General features: G+C 46.3%; 1 protein-coding gene across 3 annotated transcripts in view; it reads right to left on the bottom strand.

Moving 5' to 3' along the window:
* Window positions 1-24069, bottom strand: part of LOC147698511 (UPF0690 protein C1orf52 homolog B-like) — a 273572-nt gene that overhangs the window by 136396 nt on the left and 113107 nt on the right. Inside the window, exon 8 of one of the 3 annotated variants that reach the window (XM_086935099.1) lies at window positions 21341-21882. The exons of the other annotated variants lie outside the window; for them this stretch is intronic. Coding sequence (XP_086791225.1) covers window positions 21780-21882 — 103 coding nt within the window. The 3' untranslated portion in view covers window positions 21341-21779. Of the gene's footprint in view, window positions 1-21340; window positions 21883-24069 lie in introns of those variants that run through there. 3 annotated transcript variants of the gene reach the window in all.

The raw sequence follows: 24069 nt of genomic DNA, 5'->3' as shown, positions 1-24069 counted from the left end.
CAGTTTTCGACCGTAGTTTGCTGCAAATTTGGAAAGCGTATTAGATTCTCTTTGAATTCAGATTAGCATAATTGCTTTGTTCTGCTTCCCAAGCCATATTAACAACAAATTGAACAAATTAAACAGCTCATAAAGACAACAGGTTAGGCAATTACGTACCTTTTAATGTGTTCTTTACAATGGAAATATGGAACCAGAATCGGCCACCGCCAATGACCAGTCCTCCTTGGCTTGCTGCTCCTGAGACGAATGCCGGGCCACCCCCACGCGTGGCATCCAATGGGATGGCGCTGCATGCAGCGCCAGGATTGGCTAGGGGGTCACATTTGCTGCTCGCCCTGTCACCCTTAGGAAACCCGGGCTGTGGCAGGCGAACAGCACGGTGAAGCACCCCTGGGTCCCACTGGGGAACTTACAGTGCGCATGCTTGAGAAAGTTGCCAACTTTCTTAAGCATGCGCACTGTAAGTTCCCCAGCGGGACTGCGCACTACGGTCTGCTGCAGCCTGAGTGTGTGGACTGTCACTCAAGCTGCAGCAGGCCACCCCCCCTGCGCCATTCAGCGCAATGTATTTTAAGATACGGCCGGCGGCCGCGATGCGGGTCCATGGTGGCTGGTGGGGCTCCGCCCCTACGCCCCAATGGACGCACTGCGGCTGGTGTTAAGCCTTTATTGTACACACCCAGGCAAGGAATGATTTCACACACACAAGGACTGAACTCAGATCAATTTGTTTGTATAAAAATATTATTTAGTTGTAGTTTATTTTTCTAGAACCAAGCCAGGCCTCGTACAGGTATGTATAGCAATACTTTGTAGAAATATATGCAATCAAATGACAGTACAAATGCAGTGAATCAATATACAGTTGGATTACTTTGTAATTACTTTTCATGCTCAGTCAGGTATCGCAAGATACCAGCCTGGGAAATTTCCTGTGGGAAGGAAGAACATGGTTAATGTTTCTGCAAATTTGTGTCAGTTTTTATAATGTACTCTTGAGCAAATATTTAGTATTCTGAAAGCAGAACTGGGGTTTACGGGTCCATGGGTAAGAGTAGGTTTCCCGTGTGGCAGCAAGTTGCCCCACCAGCTTCACTGAGGCGACCAGGTGCAGAGTGCCCGGTCCGTATGTTAGCCAATGGGCTAGCATGGCTGTGGGAGTGGTGGACTGCGGCAAGCAGGCCACCAAGTTGGATAAACGAGGACTCCTTGGGTTAGGGACAACACGGAAGCAAAATTGCCCACCCAAGAACTACACCACCAGTGGCACAGAGGCGGCTGGGTGTAGGATGCAGTCCTGGCTGTGGTTGCAGACATCGGTCAAGGATTCCTCTGAATCGGTCAGTGGCTGTAAGCGAATGAGATCTTCAGGAGTTGCTGCTTTTGGGCCTGCTTCGTTCGATGACGGAATCAGTCGGACAGTTGTGGCTGGTTCCTCTGGACTGCTTCGACTCAGAGTCGTTTGGAGTGTTTGTCTTCGGTTGAGGGGAGATCTTCAGTTGACGACTGCATGTTGGTTTTTAGGAGCTTGATTGTCGGGCGTCACTATGATCCAGGCTTGGATCACTGGTAGGACCTCCTTGAGAGTTTGATTCACTCCTGCTCGGGTTGTCAGGTACAGAGTGGAGGTGACCCACGCAGTTGGCCAGAGTCAATGTTGGCTTGGCTTGAGCAAGTCCGATGCTCACAGTTGACAAAAGTCCTTTTAGGATTTGAAGGCAGGGTGAGTTCTCTGGGTTTTTGAGGACTGCCGACTGCAGGACACACCAAAGTTCTTTTGGAGGAGTCTGAGGTTGGGAAAGGCCAGTAGGGCTGGGGCCAAGTCGGTAGTTGTCCTCCTCGTTGCATGGATTTTCGGTCCTTCTTTTCTTTTCTCCTATTCGGCTCTGATCTTAGGAGGCAAAGTTTGGGGTTGCCCCTAACTACTAAATTTTGGGGTGTTACTGGTAGGGACAGGTCGGGCCAATGGACCCATTCCTTGGGGTGGGTACAACCTCTGTTGTGCCACCCTCCAGTGAGAGTGGGATCCAGGCCTCTTTCTGGTTGGTTGGGTCCCCCCCATCTGCAAGATGGCGGTCACTTAAAGTTGTGCTTCACCTCGCCTCCACAGAGGGGTGGCATTGGCAAAGGTGGTCACACCTCTGTTCCTGTCTTGGTTTTCCCACCAAATCTCCCGCAAAGAGTGGGGGTCAGAACCGATGGGGGCCATTTGCTGAAAGCAGCAAATGGCTGGGGTAGCCCACCAAAGGCGGCAGGCCTTTGAAGATTCCCCTTAGTGGACCCAGCCGTTCTTTGGGGTAGAAGGCTTGGTACCTTGCCCCAGGATGGCTTTGTTTCAGGACACAGAGAGTTGTAGGCTCTTGCACCAGGGGTCCAGAAACATGTCTGGTGGTGGCAGCTGGCAAACAGCCACTCAGCCAGAACACTAGAGTAAGGTTGTTTTTAGGGGCCACCTCTAAGATGCCTTCTGAGTGCATTTCTCATTAAATCCTACACTGGCATCAGTATGGGTTTAATGTGCTGAGAACTTCCCAATTTTCAGTAAGGCCATTATGGCGCTGTGGAGTTCGTAATGACGACCTCCCATACCATATACACTTAATGGCATTACTGCACTTACAATGCCCAAGAATGGACTTGGACACTGTAGGGGTACAGGGCTCATGAACACGTACCCTTACCACTGGCAGAGTGCACCCAGCTAGAGGGGTGGCTTGCCTGGGCCGTGGTTTGTAGGCATGGCTCACAGGGATGTGGGCCATGCCAACTCTTCACTTTTGCTCTGCACCAAAACATGCAGCCTGCAATGGCAGTGTCAGAGTGTAAAGGCACAGGGCCTCTACATTTGGCACAATAAGTGCTGCAGCCCTCAGAGGCTTTCCCTGATCACAGTGCCCTTGGTACCTTGAGTGCCTTTTACAAGGGACCCACATGTGGCCAGAGAGCTGTCAATTGGGTTTAGTGACATTATATTTAAGGGAAAGAACATAGGCCCTGGTTATCTGTATAAGTTATCAATGGAGGAACAGGTGAAGACGTAGTCAGGCACCTGTTTCGGAACAATGCAGATGCTTAGAAAGCTCTTCCCTTGAATTCCACTTTCGGCCAGAAAAACCCTCTTTCAGTCGCTCTTGGTTAGTCGACTGGATTATTGCAACTCTCTGCTGGTTGGAATAAGGGAAGACTTATTATCAAAACTACAGGTGGTGCAAAACACAGCGGCCCGCCTCGCCCTCAACAAACCGACGCGCACCCCTTCTTTACCTCTCCTACGCCAACTACATTGCCTTCCTATTCAGAAATGAGCCATTTTCAAGCTGCTATGTATGGTCTTCAAGTCTCTGCAGGGGAATGGCCCAGCCTATTTGAAAAGAAACTGGCCCTGTATCGACCCGTGCGTCAGTTAAGATCCAGTAATCGCAATCTGCTTTGCACGCAGAGAATAAACAAGGTTAAAATGGGTGGTTGAGCTTTTTCTCATCTAGCCCCCAGCCACTGGAAAAGTCTCCCTGAGGAGATCTGGGCCTGTTCCGATCTGTCTCGATTTAGGAAAATGGTCAAGAAATGGATGTTTTAGAATTATTCTGCTCATTAGTGTTCTCTTCTCTGGCGCCGGGAGATCCCCTGGGGATGATTCCCTGCGCCCTAAAAATGAGTATAATAATAATAATAATCAGGTGGCAGGAACCCAGTGCGCACTCGGTCAAAGCATATCAAAATTGGCAAAAAAAGGGGGAGGGGCAACCATGCAAAACGAGGGCACTTTCCTACAACGACAAACATCTTGCTTCTTCTGCTCAGAGCTTTTTCCTGCCATTGTCAATGGCTTTATCGAGACTTTGTCCAGTGCTCCCTGGTGTTGACAACTCCTCTTTGTATGCAGCCTGCTGCCTTGCCCCGGTGAACTCTACCTTCTCCTGGACTTTTTCTTCAAAATGTAATCTCAGTCTGAAGTTCAGCCAAACCCAGGCCTAATCCACCTTGAGTATCTGACTTGTGCTCCATTGTGGTCAACCTTAACTTTTGACTTTGTCCCGGTCTCAGGCAACCAGAAACGCGTTGTTGGCATGTTGGTCTTTTAGGTGCTAGATTTCACTGAAATCTTAAATAGAATCTGGTTGTATTGATAGGTTTTTTTTTTATTTTAAACAGTTTTTATTTGTCAAAATAGCACAGGTAATGCAGGTACAGGTAATGCAGACCTCTGAATCCCAGAGACAGCTGCCACATGTAAAATACAAAAAATTGACTTTGACCTTTTTGCATATTTAAGGACAGGAGAACATGAAATACAAATAAAATCAATTCCTGCAAACAACCAACTTCCCCAGCCCCCAGCGCACCGTCTCTATATTCCGGAACAACATATTACTGACCCAGGCTGCCATCAATTTACATAAGAGCTCAACAATCACAATACCATTTTCTACTGAGGATTTGCAAGCCACACATAAAGGAGTGCAAGGAACGGGAGAGGCCAATGGTCTCGACTCTGGCCCCCCCCCCGTGGCGGCTCCAGCTCCATCCCTCGATAATGTGCCCAGCGCCTCCAGATCTTATAGTGCTTCCTAGGGCACCCTCTAGCCTCAAAAATGGGGAGCTCAAGGCCCACACAAAAGTCCAGACCATTATTTCAAATCGAGACTGAGGGGGCAACAACTGCCTTCCTCTAGCTATATCTCTCTTCGCTAAGGTAAAGCCCAGGAGCACGAGATGTCACTTTTAGATGTTGCCCCCAAAGCCTTCCATCACATGAAGGAGAACAAGCTTCGGTGAGTGAGGAAGCTCCACCACCGAACTTCAGAGAGGCAGGCCAGTACCCCCCTCCAGAAGCGTGCTTGCGCTGTGCAGTGACATATAGTATGTATCAAGATCCACTCTTCATGCCTGCAGCGAAGACACACCGGGGAAGCCACCAAGCCTGCCCTCCCGAGCCTAATTCTGTTAAAATAAACCCGGTGGAGGTATTTAAATTGAATAAGCCGCATGCGCACTGCAATAGCCGCCCCACACAGGGGAAGCCAAAGCTTCTGTCCAGTCCTCTTCTTCCATCTGGCCCACATCACCCTCCCAGGCCTCCCACAGACGCTGCAAAGAGGGGGAACTGTGCGTAACCAGGGACTGATAGATTTTGGAGATCTTAATGTCTAGGAGGTCCCCCATAAAAACCTTAGCCGGGCTAAACTCCAGCAGCAAGTCGAGTCCCTCAAAGCTGGGAGCAAAAGCATGCCGAAATTGTAAATATTTAAAGAATTGAAAGCCGTCTAGATGTCTTGAAAGGATTTCAACACCATGCCCATCTTCCGCAATGCCTGCCTCCAGATCTGAAAAACAATCTACGTGACAGGCAGAAGGAGACGCTTCAACGGAGCAGAGTAAAGAATAGCGTGTAGGAACTGGTCCCCCATGCAGCGCCGCACCACGGTGTATGCTGGGTCTGCCCTAACTCCATATCACCAAATATTGTAGGTTGCCAGTCCCCCGCTATATGTAGATAGGAAGCACGTCCAGACCGCCACCCTCTCCGCCCCACCCTCCCAAAGGAACAGTCCCTGAATGTAATTCACCAGGCGGAACCACCATGGGGATATCGGCTAGGGATGATTTTGTAATTGATACAGTACTCGCAGGAGTGACACCATCTGAAAGATGGCTGACCGGCCGTAGATGGACAGGGGTATGTGGGACCGGGTTTTAATGTCCTCATGCACCCGCTCCCATACAGGTGCAAGATTATGTTCCCAGGCCGTGGTGGGAGAATCGGACAAATACATCACCAAATATTTCATGCCTCCTTGTACCACCTGTACAGACGATGCCCAAGAACCAAGCTCGCCCGACCTCCCAACACCCACTGGGTGGACTTCCGAGGGTTTATATATAAACCAGATGTTTCCCCGAAGATCTGCATAATACGCAACAGCAGAGGGCCCGCTCGTTCCAGGTTGGTAAGAAAGAACAAAACATCGTCAGCATAAAAGGCGATCGGACAGTCCATGCGCCCATTCAAACGCGGACACCTGAACGTCCATCCAAACCCAAGCAGCCAAGGGTTCCATTGCTAAAGCGAAAAGATATGGGGCCAATGGACACCCCTGCCTGGTGCCCCGCCCAATAGAGAATGCAGAAGAAACTAAGCCTGAGATAGGGTGATACGGGGCATGGTGCTCCGGCAGACTACCAGGCTCATGAAAAACGACTATCTCCGCATATTTCCAGTCGCTGGGCAGACACCCCCAGTCCCTGGCCTCCTCCACCACCCTGCGGTAGTGGGGTCCCAGCTGCAAAAAATATATTTTTTTTAAATTCGCAGGGAAAGCCTTTAGGGCCTGGGGCCTTGCCAGAATTAAGATCACCCAAGGCCGTCCCAGTTGTTCTTCAGTAAGCGGGCCTTCCAATTTTTCACTAACCGCATCCGAGAGTGACGTCGGTGGGAGATCATCCAAGAAACGATCAATGACTTCCGTTGGGAGGCATTTCGTAGGGGCATATAACTGTGCATAATACTCTGCAAAACTGCATGCAATAGCCGACATGCCAGACATAGGTAGCCCATCCGACCCCACGACACCTGGAAGGGCCTGGGGGCGAATCGAACCCTGACGCAATCGGTGCAGCATTTTACTTGATTTGGTAGATCCTACTACGGGTAGTAAGCCAGGCCTGTCGAGCCTCATATAAGCGAATATGAGAATATTCCTGCTGCGCTAGCAGTAACCGATGTCGATCCAGCCGCCCACCCTCCTCCCTGCTGTGCGCCTCCAACTCAAGAACAGTAGCTTCCGCTCGAACCAGGGCCTCTTTATGCTGTCTTTGGGCCGCTGCACAAAATGAGATATCTACCCGCCGAATGGTGGGCTTCAAGGCCTCCCAAAGAGTCCCAGCCCCAAGACCGAGCCCAAGTTAATGGCCATATATTGATCAAGGGCATCTTCCATTCATTCCTTGTAGTACTCCTTCTGAAGTTTCCAGACTGATAGGCGCCATCGGAATGGCCCACAGGCTCCCCCGGCTCGTATAGTAAGTGCCACTAGAGAGTGGTCAGAAAGTCCCTGTGGCAGAATGTCCTCCACCGCCACTCTGCTGTCAAAGACCCATGGGATGAACAGATAATCTAGGCGGGGAAAGGGACCATAGACTGCCGAAAGATATATATAGCCCTGCGTATTACCATGCATCCTGCGCCAGGGGTCGACCCAATCAAGACTCATCACTAAGGAGTACTGTTTAGTAAGATGGGGGGCCTCAGATAAACATCAACCTCCATCTATCTCTGGCCACATCCATCACACTATTCCATTCCCCTCTCACCACCGCAAGCCCTCGGGTATATCTGTCCACAGGGTCAGAATCTTTTCCGCCAACCCCCATGAAAGAGGTGGGGGCATAAACGCTCCCCAGTACCAAAATCTCACCCCCTACCATGCCCTGTACAAACAAGTATCTGCCCTGCAGATCTCCCCAAGTCTTAACATGTGTGTATGCAGACCTACGGTGTATCAAAATAGCAACCCCTCTGGAACTCCTCACAAACCTGGAATGAAAGACCTGTGTAAATCCGAAGCACTGAAAGCATACTGCCTTGGTCCCCATGAGTTGGGTCTCCTGCAACAATAATACATCTGCGTAGGCTCACTTGGCTGACTTCAGAATAGCCCCCATTTGATCTTGTCTGGTGCCCCTCTGACATTCCAGCTAAGAACATGAAGAAGACTAGGGGTCTCCTGAATACTAACAGACATTCCTACTCCGTGCAGATCCAATACAGTACAATGGCAGCAGCAAGAATCTTCCACAAGATGTAACAGAGTCCAGAACACAAGTAGACAGTGCAGCAACCCCACAAACCCCCCCAAAAACACACCCCACAACTCCCCCCACCCTGTAACTCCAAAACAATGAAGTACCTGTTGTGGCAGGCAGGGTCCCACCCCTCACCCACCAACTGATCCCCACGTCACAGCCCATTGTTTGGTGGCCTCCTCTCCTTCTGTGGAGCCCCACGGAGAGACTGGCCAACCTACATGCCCCTTCGGCCTATAAACAATACTCGAATTTGTAAAGCAGCATGGCCATCCTGGTATCAGTCCAATGAGACACGTGGCCGATAAACTGATTCCTCCCGGGCCGTGGGACCTGCAGACTGTGAGCGGCGCCTGGATTTGGAGTGTCTACCCATCTTCCCCTCGGCCCGTGCTGATTCCGGGCAGGCCCACCTGAAGAGGAGTCGGATTCTCTTCCCAGGGGAGAGTGAGGACACTCCCGCACAGTTTCATATGTCCAGTGAAATACCTCCTCCGGTGTGTCAAAGAAGTGGGTGCGGAACCGGTATACTACACACAGCCTGGCCGGATAAAGTAGAGCATAAGGGAGCTTGAGTTCATGGATGCGGGCCTTGGCGGCTAGGAACGACTGCTGCCGCTGCTGCACCAACTTAGTATAGTCTGAAAAAATTAAGATGCGTGAATTATTGAACAGCAATAGCTCCTTAGCCCGGGCCTGTTTCAGGATGGTGTCCCTGTCGTGGTAATTGAGGAGCTTGGCGATGACAGGCCGGGGGGCACCCGGAATGGGGGGCTTCTGCATCAGAGTCCTGTTTGCACGGTTCACCACAAAGCAAGTCCACAGTTCCCCAGAAGGGAGCCAGCCCACGAGCCAGTCTCTAAGAAACCACTCCATATTCCCCTTTTCGCAGACCTGCAGAAAACCAACAAAGAGCAGGTTGTTGAGTTGCGCCCTCCCCTCCACGTCTTCCACTCTCAATGCTAGGCCCCGTTGGGTAGTCTCTAGTGATGATACTTTCTGCTGCAGAGTGGCGACCACATCTTCCATACCCGAGATTCTTGTCTCTGTCTCTGAAATGCGGGCTACCGCATTCCTCACGTCTTGGCATAGGAGCATTACATCAGAGCCGACCGCCCTGATCTTGGCTTCAAATGCGTCTCTGGATTGCACAATGGCGGCCATGAAGGCTGCATTATCTGGTATAGCATTTTGAGACCTTCCGGGCAGCGCCGCCGGACCCCCTGGCCCGTGAATTTATCCATGGTACTCTGTTTAGTTGAGCCACCGCCGGGCTTGTCTTTGGTCATAGTGCCCAAACACTGCCACCAACCCTGTCCAGAAAACCTCCAGGAGGTGACTATATAGCCATTCCGATGGAGGTCGGGGTCCCACTCCCGGTGTCGTCTAGGTTGAGGCAATCCACCCCTAATCCACTGGTGGTGCTACCCCAGAAGAGATCACATATGGGGGGAATGAGAGGAGGGGGGAGATGAAGGAGCGGGAGGCGCCAGCCGCTGCTGGGCCACCCGCCCAGGCAGTGCGGCGGTACTCATGTGCTGGGTGCCTGATTAGTAGAAACACCGGCTGTCCCAGGAGGGACCCTCTCTACCAGGAGCTGCCCAGGCCGGAGCTGAAGCACCAACATGGCAGTCAGCCGTCCGCATCCCGCACTCCCAATGTCTCCACCACTCAGCACTGCGACGTGAGCAGGCCGCCGACAGAATCCGCTCCCCCGGCTGGGAACCGAAGGAACACCAATGTTGCAGGGTGAGCCCCGCATCGCAAGCCCTGCACCCCCAATGTGGCCGTGGCTGCAGCCGGGCAATGCGGCAAGGAAATGCGAGCGACGCAGCGGCTGAGGATACTGCTGCGTCGCACGCAGGCCACTGCCGATCACCACACCTCCACCTGCGAACCTCCGGTGGCTCCAAAAATCAGCTCTGGGCTAGTCCTCAGCGGGAGATGTTAGCGGGGCAGCCCAGGGACCAAGTTGAAAGCTGAAGAGGCAGGATATAGTAAAGATCAATGTGAGGGTGGACGGAGCGCACTCAGCTCACATCCGCCATGCTGGCCTGCCAAGCCACGCCCCAATAGGATTTAATTTTGTTTTGGTGTTATTTTATTTATTAAAATATACCTTATTTTTCAAAATTGGGTTGGGATTTTTCTTGTGTTGTGTTTTCACTTTATTACTGTTTGCTGCATAAAAACTTTATACAGTGACTCTAAGTTTTAAAGCTTTTGCAGCAAGCTACCAGATGGCTAAGCACAGGTTAATTCAGTGACTTTTGTGGTTCATGCTGGCAATGATTCTGGTTGTTCCTTGAGTAGCATTTCATCCAACTCAAACAATAACCCTATTTCTTACAGTATTGTAACTCAGTGTTTTAAACAGACATTCTACTCTGCTTCTAGAGAAGCAGGGCGATGACCTGTTCACATTCTTACTCTAAAATATGTTCTTCATTACAGCTTGAAGCCAAGATGCTTCCTCCACTCTGTTGGAAATTGGGTTTCCGGTTGGCAGAGGTACGCACCCTGTCCAAGCAGGAACCACGGTCCCAGTCAGGGTAAGGGTTTTCAAGATTAACTCAAAATGCAGTGCTTAGACGCCATTACCTCCTCGTAAGTCTTCCTCGCCACCTGAGTTACACAATGATCTTCAGCTCCGCAACAGAACCCTCAAAGTAATTTTACGCACCAGTCCTCCCATTTCTCCTCAACATGGCCGGCCACGTTTACCCTTGACTTAGTACAAGAGGAAGCACAACCCACCCCACTTCCTGTTTTTTGTTCTGGCCTGGAGACTCTCTGAGCACGATTTTCAGGCAATTGGGGTGAGGTTATGCCTTAGCTGGCCCTAACGCCCAGGGTGGAGGCCCTGCGAAGCGGGTTCTTGTTATACCCCCCCTTTTTTTACCTTATTCTACTGGGCTTTTCGGTGAAGGCTCTGCAGAGCAAGCTTATCGTGGAGGTTGGAAGCTCTGCTACAGCGGGCTAAATCTGGGGTGTGTGGGCCATGCATCACAGCCGGTGGTTGTGGCACTGCCCCAAAACCCGCCCCTTTTTTTCATAGAAAAGTCCAGACTATCCGAGGGATTGCGACTTTTGTGGAGACTTGGAAAAGGTCTGTCTCCAACTACTGGATCCTGCGTATTGTCAGGGAGGGTTACTCGATTGTCTTCAACTCTCCACCCCCAGGATTCTTTGTCCACACTCTCTCACCATCACCTCCGCCAAAGCGGGAGGCACTTTTGGTGGGTTTTGGGGATCTTCTCTAGAAAGGGGCTATTCGTCCTGCTCCGGCCTGTAAAAGGGGTCAAGGGGTCTACTCCATTCTTTTTCTGGTAAGGAAGGTTTCCGGGGACTTCCGTCCTGTGCTGGATTTGAAAAGGGTGAACTTGTTTGTCCTTTATGTTAAGTTTAAGATGCTGTCTATGCAGGAGATCCTTCCCTTACTGGTTCAAGGGGATGTGGTTGTAGTGTAGGTCCTATAATAGGCTCTGCGCATTGGAATAATATACACTAGAGATTCGACATAGGACTGAGGTCAGTGTGTCTCTATCGAGTACATTCAACTTAATTGTGTGTGCCAGCTAACTCAGAGGTCACTAGAAACTTTCTCGAATGAACAAGAAGAGATTAGTCTCTGACAACCGCATAAACATGACAACTTTGTTTCCCTTAGAGCCGGAACAATATCTTGAGAGTCGTGGAAACAATTGATAACTATTTCACTAAGTCAATCGTGCATGCTTCGTTTCTAAAGAGTTGCATAGAAATAGAGAGGCGGGCGTTTCAATAAAAGGGGTTTATTGAACAGTCTTATTTCTCATGCAAGAGATATGAACTGCTACAATCGTTAGACAATGTGCGAAGTATAATGCGTACAGCATAAACAGTAATATAAAATAATACTGTAATAGCATTGTCTGTTGCTATGACATATATAAAAATACGTACATAAATAACACAGGCTAAAATACTCAACTGGTGCTTCTAAAATACGCCTACAACAGTGTACCTAACCTAGGTCTAGTACAGGGGACGAAGTAGGTGCTGGTTTAGCCTAGGTTTAGTTTTGCCAAGAATTGCCAAAGGTTTCATTAAGGTTCTAATCAGCTCCATACCTTAGAATGAGAGGGGTTGGTATCTCTTTCCCGGGACTCGATTTCCCAACACCCCACAAGGGGAGTCAGAAACACTGGAGCTGGATTCTCAGCAGGAGGATGACAGCGTCTAGTCAGTCTAGTTAGCTGTGAGTTGGCTTCCTTCGATACATGCTGTTGCGAGCTTTGTCGTGCAAATAGGTAGTCGAACTGCACTGAACCACACCGTGCTTTGCCATAGAAAGGGAAGGTATATTTATACCTTGAAGGTGTTTAGAAATGCTGGTATTGACGTAAAAGTCGGGCATATCAACGTCATGAATGAACCCCTAAGGAATAGATGTTCATGCATAATAAATGAGTTCTTGGAGAAATCAATATCCAGGCAAGGGGAAGTCCCTAAAGCTTAAGAGTCTGGTTTTCCAAGAAATCGTTGTGACGTAGATGAACGGATGTAAGTAGCCATGCCTATATTTGGGTAGCATGGACTATGCCTAAATATTGACTGGATTCCTATGCCTATATAAGGGCAATGTGAAATGTACCTATATAAGGGCATGAATCGGGAAATTCATACGGAATCTAAATCAATACACAACATGGTATCTTCTTTGGATCTGCTTGATGCCTACCTCCAAGTGCCCATTCACCCTGCATTCCAGCAGTTCCTCCGGTTTTGTGTGGGCCCAGAGCATTTCCGATCGCAGGCACTGCCATTTGGTTTGTCTTCTGCCCTGGTGGTCTTCATTAAAATCCTGGCTCCCTTGGTTGGGCTCATCTATAGGAGGGAATTTGGGTATTCCCGTACCTTGATGACTGGCTGATATCTGCCTCTTCTTTTTCCAATTGGACTCTTCAAGTCTAGTGTGTCTGTGAGATTCTGGAAAGGCACAGCTTTCTGATCAACCACAAAGAGTTGCATCTGATTCCCACCCAGGAGTTAGTGTTTATTAGGGGTCACTTGGATATGGTCAAGGGGCTAGTGTTTTTGCCGGCCGTGCGGAGTGCAACCTTGAGGAGGGACCTGGGTTGTCTGCTGGCCTTGAATTCTGCCCCGATGCATGAGTGGTTGAGGTTGCAGGGTTTGATGTCAGCAGCAATAAGTGTACTGCTGTGGGCTTATTTGCATCTGTACCCGTTGGTAAACCATCACCTGTCCCATTGGTCCCTTTGTTCCGCTGCTTACGATCAGCCAGTGGTAGTGTCCCCTCAGATTCAGATCGCCCTGGGTTGGTGGATGGTGGAATCCAATCTGAACAGGGGTCTTCCTTTTTAGGTGTCTTCCTCCTGGGTGGTGATGACAGATGCCAGCCAGTTGGGCTGGGGGTTGATGTTGGATTCCTGGTCTGTGCAGGGTCTCTAGGATCGCCTGCATGCTGGTTGCTAACCCAACTTCAAGGAGGAGCTGAAGGCAGTTCAGATGACTTATCTGGAGTTTGCATCAGCCGTTCAGGGGCATCATGTTCTGGTCCGGATGGACAGTCAGATGGTGATGGGTTACCTCAATCACCAGGGGGGCTGCAGGGTTTGGTCCCTGTGGCTCCGGGTTCAGGAAATTCTCACCTGGGCAGAAAGCACTGTGTTGTCTCTGATGGCAGTGTATCTCCCAGGGAGATAAAATTGTGTGGCAGATCACCTGAGCAAGGTTTTCCCCCTATGTCTTCGATTTCACTGTCTGGGGAGGTGTTCCGTGTATTGCAAACGCAGTTTGGGTGTCGGACAGTGGACTTGCTTGCGGCCAAGGGCAATGCTCAGCTACCCCACTTCTGCACGATTATTCCCTGTCCAGAGGCATGGCGGGTGGATGCGATGTCATTCAAGTGGCCAGACATCCTGCTTTACGCATTTCCGATGATCCATTTGATTGCCCAGGTTCTGTGCAAGGTATTTGTTCTGCTGATTGTGCTGGGCTGAGCTCACCGCTCGTTGTATAATCTTCTGAGGGAGCTGGCCATTCAGGAGTGTTGTGTGATTCCTAATCTTCCTTATACGCTGAGGGGTTTGTGTCTTCCTGCGGGGGTAGTGGGTTGGCTCCATCTTCAGGCCTTGATCTTGAGAGAGTGAGCCTTTTGTTCCGTGGCTAGATGAGTAAATGGTTGATTTTCTTTAGGGTTCCAGACATCTGGTGACTCTTCAATCTTATTCCCGACATTGGGGGTCCTTTTCTAGGTAGTGTGTTTCTAAAGGCCTAGAGTCTGGTTCAGTGGACCCGTCCTGGGTGTTGAATTTTCTGTTGGATAGCTTTACGTTGGGCCTAGCTCTTTCTATATTTCGGGCTCAGTAGACGGCTTTGCGGGCGTTCTGCAGTCCTCATTTGGATTGGCTGGATCCATTGGTGGCCCGGTTGATACGAAGTTGCTTTCTTCAACGTCCTAGAGTGATTTGTCCTGCCCCAGCCTGGGATCTCCCGTTGCTGTTACAGGGCCCTTCAGGTGGCTCCTTTTAAACCATTGGGTTCTGTGGACATTAAATTCTTGACCATGAAGGTGGTGATTCTGATGGCCATTGTGTCAGCTGCTCAGACTGGGGAGTTGGGGTCATTTTTGCGGTCTCCTCCTTTCTTGTGTGTCTTGCCGGATTGTGCTGTCCTTTGCCCGACCCTAAGTTCTTGCCCAAGATCCCCTCAGTTGCCAACCATTCCAGGGAGGTCATTCTACTGACTTTCTCCCCGGTGCCTGAGTCTGGGGTGGAAGCTGATCTCTCCCTTCTGGAAGTCCGGCCGGCAGTGTTGGTTTATCTGGAGCGGACTTTGGCTTTTTGCAAGTGTGATGGTCTGTCACATTTGGCCCAGTTAGATCGGGTCATAAGCCTTCTCTTTCTACCCTGAGTAGATGGATTAAGCAGACAATCCTTCTGGCCTATGGTTCTCAGTGGTCAGAGGTGCCGGCCTGGATCCAGGGTCTGTCTACCAGGGGTATTTCTGTCTCCTGGGTCTCTTTTAAGGGGGTATTTATTTTGAATATCTGTTGGGCCTCTACGTGGGCCTCTCCACACATGCTCATGTACCACTATTGTGTGGTCCTGCTTCTGGGGGTTTTGCTGAGGCTGTTCTACACGCTAGCCCTGCCTGCACTTGACTGCCACTCCTTCTGTTGGGTGTCTGTTTTTTTTTTCCTCAGTTTTGCTGTTTAGATGAAATCATGGTATTTGCCTCAGCCTTTGGCATATGGTTTCTTGTTGGTGACCATGAAGCTGCTTGGCTTTGGGATATGCTCACTGTGTGACTCAGGCAGTGAGGAAGACTTACAAGGAGGTAATGCCCCAGTTACTTACCAGTAATCTTTATTACTCTGAGTATAGTCTTCCTCGCCACATGAGTTCCCATCCCTCCCTCCCTGTTTGACTATCGGTTTCATGTGGTTGCTTGCTGCATTGGTAGTTGTACAGGAAGTGGGGTTGGCCATGCCTCCTCTTATACTGGGGCAAGGATGAAAATGGTTGGCCATGTTGGGGAGGGATGGGAGGACTGGAGCGTAAAATTGCTGGGAGGGTTCTATTGTGAAGCTGAAGCTCACTGCGTAACCCATGTGGTGAGGAAGACTATAGGCAGAGTAATGAAGATTACCAGCAAGTAACCGGGGCAAGAACTCCAACTGGGGACATCTAGTAGTGCTTGACTGGGGCAAACCCAAAAGTTCAGTCCTAACGTGATGGAGAACGGGCCAGAGACAGGAGTCATGCATACCCTCTGACAGTACCTTGGATACGTCGATGCTTGGGACAATGCAATGCTCAATGGAGAGGATGCATTTCAGGTGCAGGTGATGTGTCGGTTCTGCAGGAAGTGCAAGGTCGTTGAGGCGTTGGCACTCGGGAGTGATGCACTGTGCAAAGTAGGTGATGCCCCAGTTGCGGGTTCGAGGCTTTGGTTAGCAAAGACAGTGCAGTGCCAGTGATGTGTCAATGTTAAGAGTGCAGTGAGTCGGTTATGTTGCTTTCTCCTCTTTTCACCGATAGAGGGTATGGGATGTGTGTCGTTGTTTGTATTATAGAATGCACACACAGGAGTATGTGTATGTATCTTTTTTTGAATGTATGTTGAACTTAGATGGGTATAGGCCATCGGACCCTGGTGGACAACTGTATAGGATGATGCAGCACAAAGAAATGGTGGTCAGGTAATTGTATGCCACCACTGAAAGGAACATGCTTTGTATGTTTATTGGAAGAACTAAATGGATTGAGTAAAAAGACCTGTTTTATGAGTGTAGGTAGTAATAAGTTATGGCAACTTGAATTTTGTACACAATTTTGCACATTCATCATTACAGAGTATGCCCCCTTGTTTTTAACATGCTTTCTAACATTTGGAATAACCGAATGGAATGATAAAATGACCTGTTTTAAGAGTGTTGGTAACATAAAGTTACGGGAATAGGCAACTTGCACACAACTTTGCACACCCATTGCCATAGAATATGACTTTTTTAACATGTGTCCTGTTTATTTGTAAGTTTTGTTCTGCACTGTACCAGATGAATTAAGAGTCAGTTCTGCTAAATTTGGGGGGCTAGACTGTCAAGAATAGTTTAATGTGTAAAAATTAGAAGGGTTTTGTAATCATCAGGAAATAATATTGGTTTATAATGTGAATATTGATTGTTTTACTTTCGTTCTTGTTTTTATAGGATATGTGTGTATCAGTTTGACACAAGAGACTGCTTTATAAATCTAAGTCTTGAGAAAGGTGGTTTGAAATTGAGTAATACCATCGAAATGCGTTGACGCTTGTTTTTTATTGGTTGTACCCCAGGAACACGTTGATGTCCAACAGAATACGTCAGGCTGTGAACACTTAAATGTTTTAAGATTGGGATTCCTCAGGGAACAACTTAACATAGATGCAATTATCTATTTGCACAAAGCTTTTGTTGTCTCTCACCTTATTCATTCTTTTGTAATAATGTGTTTTTAATGAAGTGTATTTTTTGATGTATTGTGTTTTTATGTTTATTTTTACTTTGAATTTTTATGACATTCCGGGACTAAATAGGAATAAACCTCTTTTTATACACTACCTTTGTTACTCTGCATGCATTACAGTTGACCAGTGGGGTCTGGGGCCGTTTTGAGTGATTGTGTATGAATGTGGCTTACCATGTGTGGGTGAGACAACTAGTGTAAGAAAACTTGATGTGAACATTCCTCGGCTGAGTCACGCGATCAGCAAGGGGAAGTCTAAGAGCGACAATGCTTCTTCGACTTCTTTTTGCCATGCCTCGACTTACCCAAGTGCGAGGACTTGGATCCAGACGATCGATGATGAATGTGGCTCCGTGACCAGTCCCTCGACCTCCTCCTCGACCGGGACCTCGAGCGGCGCGGTGCCGACTGCCGGAGCTCGAGGAGCTTACAGGAACGCTCCCGCCTAGCCTTCAACATCAAGGCCCGGCAGTCAGGGCATGACTTGTCATCATGGTCGGCCCCCAAGCAGTAAAGACAGCGGCGGTGGGGGTCGGTAACCCACATCAGTCGGTGACAGGCGTCACACGCCTTGAACGCGGGCATCCTTACTGGTACCAGGAGTTGAGTGAACTCGAAAAAGATAGACAAAAATGTCCAAAAAGTTAGTCAAAAAATGACTAAGGGTACGTGCTCTTCCCGGATCAGCGTTTGTTGGCGCGGAAAAAAGAAGAACTGACGTCAGCGCTCGAGGGTGGTGTCTAAGTACTCCAGCGACGTCATTCCGGCAATCACGACGAGGATGACGGACGCGGAGCCGTAGGACGACGCCTACCGACGCGCAGGGGAACTGCTGACGAAAAGACTTTCCGGTTCCAGTCTGACGCCTGGGGATATTCTAAGGTAAGGAATCTAACACTAACGTCTTTCTTTCAGATGCATTCTTAGTACACTTCTGTAATCAGGCTCAAGCCAGCAGGCACACTGGGGGAGTACATACAGAACTGGTAAATATCTGTCAAATGAAACTGGTAACTCGAGCAACTGCCAAAAAGAGGAACTTGACTCTGAGAGGTAGCAAAGTAAATATAATTTTTCAATCTAAGATGTATCATCCAGAAGAGGAAACAGGAGCTAAAACTTGTTGAAAAACGTAATGGATACATTGAAAATGAAAGCATCAATTTGGCACCCAATGAAATTAAATGTTATTGTGATTGGCTTAGGGGCGGGAGCCTGTGTGCTATCTTCTTCTACGGATGCAGAGGAGAAAACAGCTGAAGGGACCGAAGGGGAGAAGCCAGCTGTCAAAAGGTAAGTGGAATACAAAAAATAATTGTCTCCCTCCCCCTTTGCCCCGCCCCCTAGTCCCCTGCCAGACACCACGTGTAAAATCTTGTTTCTTTGGCTTAGCTGCTTCTTGACATACTGCACGTTTTATCCACTTAGAGCTGTCTGGTCAGACCTAAAGTGCCATACACTAGTCACCTACTTGTCCAGAATTCCGATACCGTTTACGACCTGACTGTCCTTATTATGTCGATATAAATGACTTGTGTTCTCTGAAACTGTTTTATACCTCCTGATCTTCATATATTAATTATCTGCTTTCCTCATACTGAGTGTACTGTGTTTCCGTGTTTCTTCGTAAAGTGCTCTGGCACCTCAACAGTGTAAAAACGAATGAATAAATAGGACCCTGACCTTCAATTACTGATTCCTATGTAAGAGGCCTAGTCTCGCCGCTGACTACAAACCAGAAATAATGGCATTACCGAACCTCAAGTCAAGTTAGTGAGAGCGTAATCACTTTGTGCTGATATATATATATATATATATATGTAATCCGAAATGCATTATGCCCGGCTGCAAAGATTTCCAATGAAGAACCCCATCTGTATTTCCCTGCCTGGGATTCCTTCCTTTCATCCAGTTGGAGGGTTTTCGTCGATATATATATATATATATATATATATATATATATATATATATATATATATATATATATATATATATATATATATATATATATATATATATATATATATATATATATATATATATATATATATATATATATATATATATATATATATATTAAAACTTAAGTGCAAATCGATTGCTATTCAGGTTATATTTTTCGTTAAATAGCAAGATCAGTCCGGCATAAATTCGAGCCTGTTTGGACTGGTTGAAGGAAAGCTCACAAAAAGCTAAGTCCCTGTGGTCAATAGCCACCAAAAACTATACAAAGCTGTTTCCTTAACTACACCTCTGTTAGCCACGATGTTCTTGTTTTACTGTTACGTTATGAGGATCATTTGTATTCCAGCAGCAAATGTACATACGTGTGCAATCCGTTATTACCAATTTGAATCGAGGAGTCACGATTCACAATGCATTGCAATAATCTATCCTCATAAAGCCATGGATATTAATCTCATTGCTACAATTACATATGAAATTGTGAACTGTGAAGTCTGGTAGGTTTTATGTCTGATAGGTTCAACCCGCTCTTGCCTTAGGCTATGGCAACTAATTGCGCTGGCTTTAGGGCGGCGGTGCGAACAGTGGCTCCATGATTGGGGAGTGGTGTCAGACCTCCAGCTCCCTGCTAAAATGTCCGTGAGGATAGCGAAACAATTCGGGCCTGTCTCGTCTTATCTGTGCAGCATATCTCGATGACAAGCTGGAATACACTGTTAAAACGTCTAATTTCGTTTTTTTTGTTTTGCCCTTCATTTTGGAGCCGGATAGGTCGCTAAAGAGAACGAAAAACAGGGTCGGCTCCTCCACTAAGGCAGAGGAGCTTCGACCCACCGCTCTCAGAGCAGAAAAAAGTAAAAGTAAAATGTTAACAACATTATCATTTTATTTTTCGTAGCTACGGGGCTGGGTTAGGGCGGGAGGAGTGCGTATGGCAGTTCAGCTGGCTGGCTGTCTTGGGCCAGCTAAACAGTCATGCGCACTTAAAACATAAAGGTGGTTCCGCACACAACAATACAGTTAACAGAATTCAAAGTACAGGACAGTCTCAACGTGCACACAGAAGAATTTCTGATTCCACGATGTGTCTTTTCCATGAAGAGTTCTTTATTGTATTTTTTATAAAGATAAAATCCCGTAGCCGACACATTTCATCACAAAAGGGACTCCACAGTACGAAAGCGTCTTATCCATTTCCAAATTTCTTTCAAAAAGATTTCTATCCCATAGACACACAATTAATATGGTGTATTCCTGTCTTGTTCTTATCGCTTGATAACCAAAAAGTTGCCAGTTCATCGATGCGTCTGCTCTTTGGAATTGGATAAGACTCTTTCATACTGTGGAGCCCTGAAGCAGTCCCTTTTGGGACGAAACGCATCGGCTCCTGAATTTTTGCATAAACACTTAAGAAGATTGCGTGTGTTTTCCAATTGTCTCCCTTGTGTACTTCCCTTCCACACTTCACCGCAATTCTGTGCTCTTCTCTCTCATCCATGTGCTCCCCCACTAACCCTACTTTGCTTTCTCGCTCATATGCTTCTTCCTACCACTTCCATGTTGCTCTCTTTCACTGATTTGCTGTCCCCATCCCAAGCCCTCTGTGTTGCTTCCCCCTCCCACATCCCCAGTTTTGCTTCCGCCCGCACCCACCGGTGTTCCTTCTGCCCCGTACCTCATGTTGCTTTCCTCTCCTGCCGCTCCTGACCATGCCCTGTGTAGGTTTCCGCTTTCAGTTGAGGCACAACAATGCTTTTGCCCATATTTTATTTTTTTAGGAACCAATCCAGCACATCGGAAACTAAAAAGATTTTTTTTAAAGGTACGCCATTTTGGAGGCATTTGCATGGTGCGCATGCCTACAAAACAACGTGGCTTGCTGAGCCAAATGCTTTTTTTTTTATTCTTTAGTTATTCTGCACAGCATTAGGGATGCTGTACTTTATGGGTGAAGATTATTGGCAAAGCCAATAAGTCCCAAAGGCGATACCTATTTGCTTTACGAATGCTTATTCTGTTTACCTTTTTCATTCCCCTTAGTGTTTCCAAACCTCTTTGTAAATATAGGCCCAAAGATGAATAGATTTCAAGTACCACACTATGCAATGATACCTATTCTGCTTGTCTATTCCTTTAGTTCTTTACACTGTTTTGGAATATAATCTTCCTAATAAACAACTCCGAAAACAAATGAACTGTTGAAAATAAAATTTATTTGTATAGAAATTCCAAAGTATTTTAACATTCAATATTTTAAGAGGATATAAAAAAAAAACAAAGGGCCATATGTATCAAGCACTAATGCATTCCCAAACGCCGAAATTCGCAGAATTTCGGCGTTTGCAAACGCATTTTTGCTAAATGGTATGTATCAAACAAATATGCGTGAAAAATAAGGAATCGCAAAATATGCAATTCCTCAAATGCAATGTAAGAAGCATAAAAAAATGCAAATTGGCCTTAAGGAATCGCAAATTACCACCAACTTAAAGTTGGTGGTAATTTGCGATTTCCTTGAAAAATTCACTTTTTAGCATTTTTCAAAGGGCAATGTGAAGCCCATACATGCCCTTAGGGCATGTATGTGCGCCACATGTGCACCCATGCTTATTTCAGGGGTGCAACAGGGTGTCCTTTGGACACCCCTGCACCCTTGAAACTGCATTCTCAATTTGCGATTCGCTAATTGCTAATCGCAAATTGAGAATGTTTTCCTATTCATTCCTATGGGCCTATAGGCCCATAGGAATGAATGGGGAGTTAATTCTTAATTGCGAATCGCAATTTGCGATTCGCAATTAAGGAATATGTAGGATTCGCACATTTTATTGTAAATCCTACATACATAGCATTTTGCAATTTTCAATTAGCGATTCGCAAAAAATCACTATTTGAGAATCGCAAAATGACTTTTTGATACATATGGCCCTTAAGCCCATCAAATATCACACATACATGAACACAACAAAGACAGCTTTCCCTCAATTTCTCAAGTCATTGTTCTATTTTGGGAAGAATTTTCACTCCAGCTGTATTTTTAATGGGTCCTTTTCGGGAATTTAATATCACCTGATTGGGTGGAATATTAGACAACCCTCTGAAATAAAGTTAAAAAGAGAATGTCATCATGTATGTTGTACCATGCAAGCAACAGCTTTAAATTAAAAAAACTGAATTAACATAGAATTGCCAATTATTTCAGAGAAAAAAATCACATTTGCTGGCAATGCTATCTTTAAGAAAACTATGTGTTATGTTTTCTGCAATTTCAGTTTAACTTTTCGAAATAATAAATTTCTATGAAAACATTAACTGAGATTTGCTGACAATTAGGTGTCAGTATAAATGTTTTTCTAATAAAACGTGTCATAATATTATGCTTACGCGCTACATCATTTTCATCTTTCTGTAGGTCTAAAAGCCTCTCAATCAACCTCATCTTGAAATAACTTTGAACGTATAATCGAGCAATACCTTCTCATTTGATTAATAAAAGCCTCTTTGCATAAAGACCATCGCATTCATTCTCTTATAGTTTAATGTTCACAAAATCACCACTTCAGGACACGTGTAAGATATACACACTGCAGAGGTGGGGGTATATTTATGGTTATTTGGGTATGCTAGATTAGGTATGGTACATAAGGAATGGTAGGTAAATTATAGTACGTAAATTGTGTTAGGTATGGTTGGTACGTATGAATGTTAGTTATTGTACCTCGGTACAAAATATTAGAAAGGGTATGTAGGCATAGTGTAGATAAGTAGGTATCTTGGGTAAGTAGGTATGGTAAATAAGTAGATATTTATGTAGGGTTGGTGGGTATTTTAGATTAGATATCGAAAATTGGTTACATACAAAAGAATAGGTACAGGAGGTAGGTATGGTAGGTAAACCATGGTAGGCAAAGTAGGTTAAGTATGGTAGGTAGGTGTGGGACATAGATAGCTTTGCATGTAGTTATGTTAACTATGTTTTGATAGGTATGGTAAGTAGGTATGTAAATATTGTACTCAGGTTTGTTAGATATGGTAAATAGGTAGGTTAGGTGTAATAGGTTCTTGTAAAAAAGTATGGTAGGTTTGCTTAATTTAGGTAAAGGAGGTTAAGTATGTTAGGCATAGTCGGTTAGTATGGTTGATGCATATATGTATGATAGTAAGATAGGTATGAGAGGTTAGGTATGGTAAGTTACATATCTAGGTTAGGTATGGTAAATAGTTATCATAGGTATTGATAGGAAGTTGGTAAAGTATGTTACGAATGTATGGTTGGTATGTACGATCAGTATGGTAGGTAGGTATGTATGGTAGCTATGGTGAGCGGCAGGTGTAGTGGACACATATGTAAGTAGATTAGGCATTTTAAATTTGGTACAGTAGGAAGGCTAGATGTGATAGGCTAGATGTGGTAGGTAGTTATGGTTAGCTAAGTATGGTAGTTAAGTGTTCTAGGTGTGGTAGATGGGTAAAAGAGGTTAGCTATGGTAAGTTAGTTATGATAGGTTAGATATGGTAGATTGGGTATGTTAGGACATAATATTTTTGTCTGATATTTACACGCTTGTGCTATTAGAGCATTTTGGAGATGATTTTCTTACAATTCATAGCATTGTTAAAGAAAACCACAAACATGCACTGGTATAATTTTTACAACGGGACAGTGTTTTTTGTTTTCCATCTTTAACAAAGCGTAGGTCCATTACAGACTGAATTCAGCAAACTTGAAGCCAAATTGACCATGTCCCAAATTGGGACTCGGCGCAATCTTTTTGAAGAGAGATTGATTGTTGTATATTATATAAATGCGTGCAAATACTTCCTACAGGAAAGGGACATACATCTATGCAATCACAATCGAATGCTAATTGAAATGTTGGAAATATGTCTTATTGGCAATATCTTCCTTTTTGGAGATGAAATATACAAACAGCGCAATGGAACAGCAAGGGCTTTTCTTGTAGTCCAAGTTATGCCTGCCTCACTATGGGATGGTGGGAAAGAGAGGTGGCATGGAATACGTCGAACAACAAATATGGGACAAAAATCGTCCAATGGACAAGGTTTATCGATGATTTATTGATTATATGGAAAGGCACAACAACTGAATTCCAGGAATATTTTGACATACTGACTACGAGTATGGAAAGCCTCAAATTCACTTACCAAATGGATAAAAGTGAAGCTATCTTTCTGGATTTGCGAATATATATAAAAAACAACAAAATTGAGACCACTCTTCATCGAAAATCAACGGCCACCAATGCCACCCTACAAGCTGACA

The sequence above is a fragment of the Lissotriton vulgaris genome, chromosome 8, assembly GCF_964263255.1.
Source record: "Lissotriton vulgaris chromosome 8, aLisVul1.2, whole genome shotgun sequence".
NCBI lineage: Eukaryota > Metazoa > Chordata > Amphibia > Caudata > Salamandridae > Lissotriton > Lissotriton vulgaris.
Note: the sequence above shows the minus strand (reverse complement) of the source record. Positions and strands in the feature narration are given on the sequence as shown.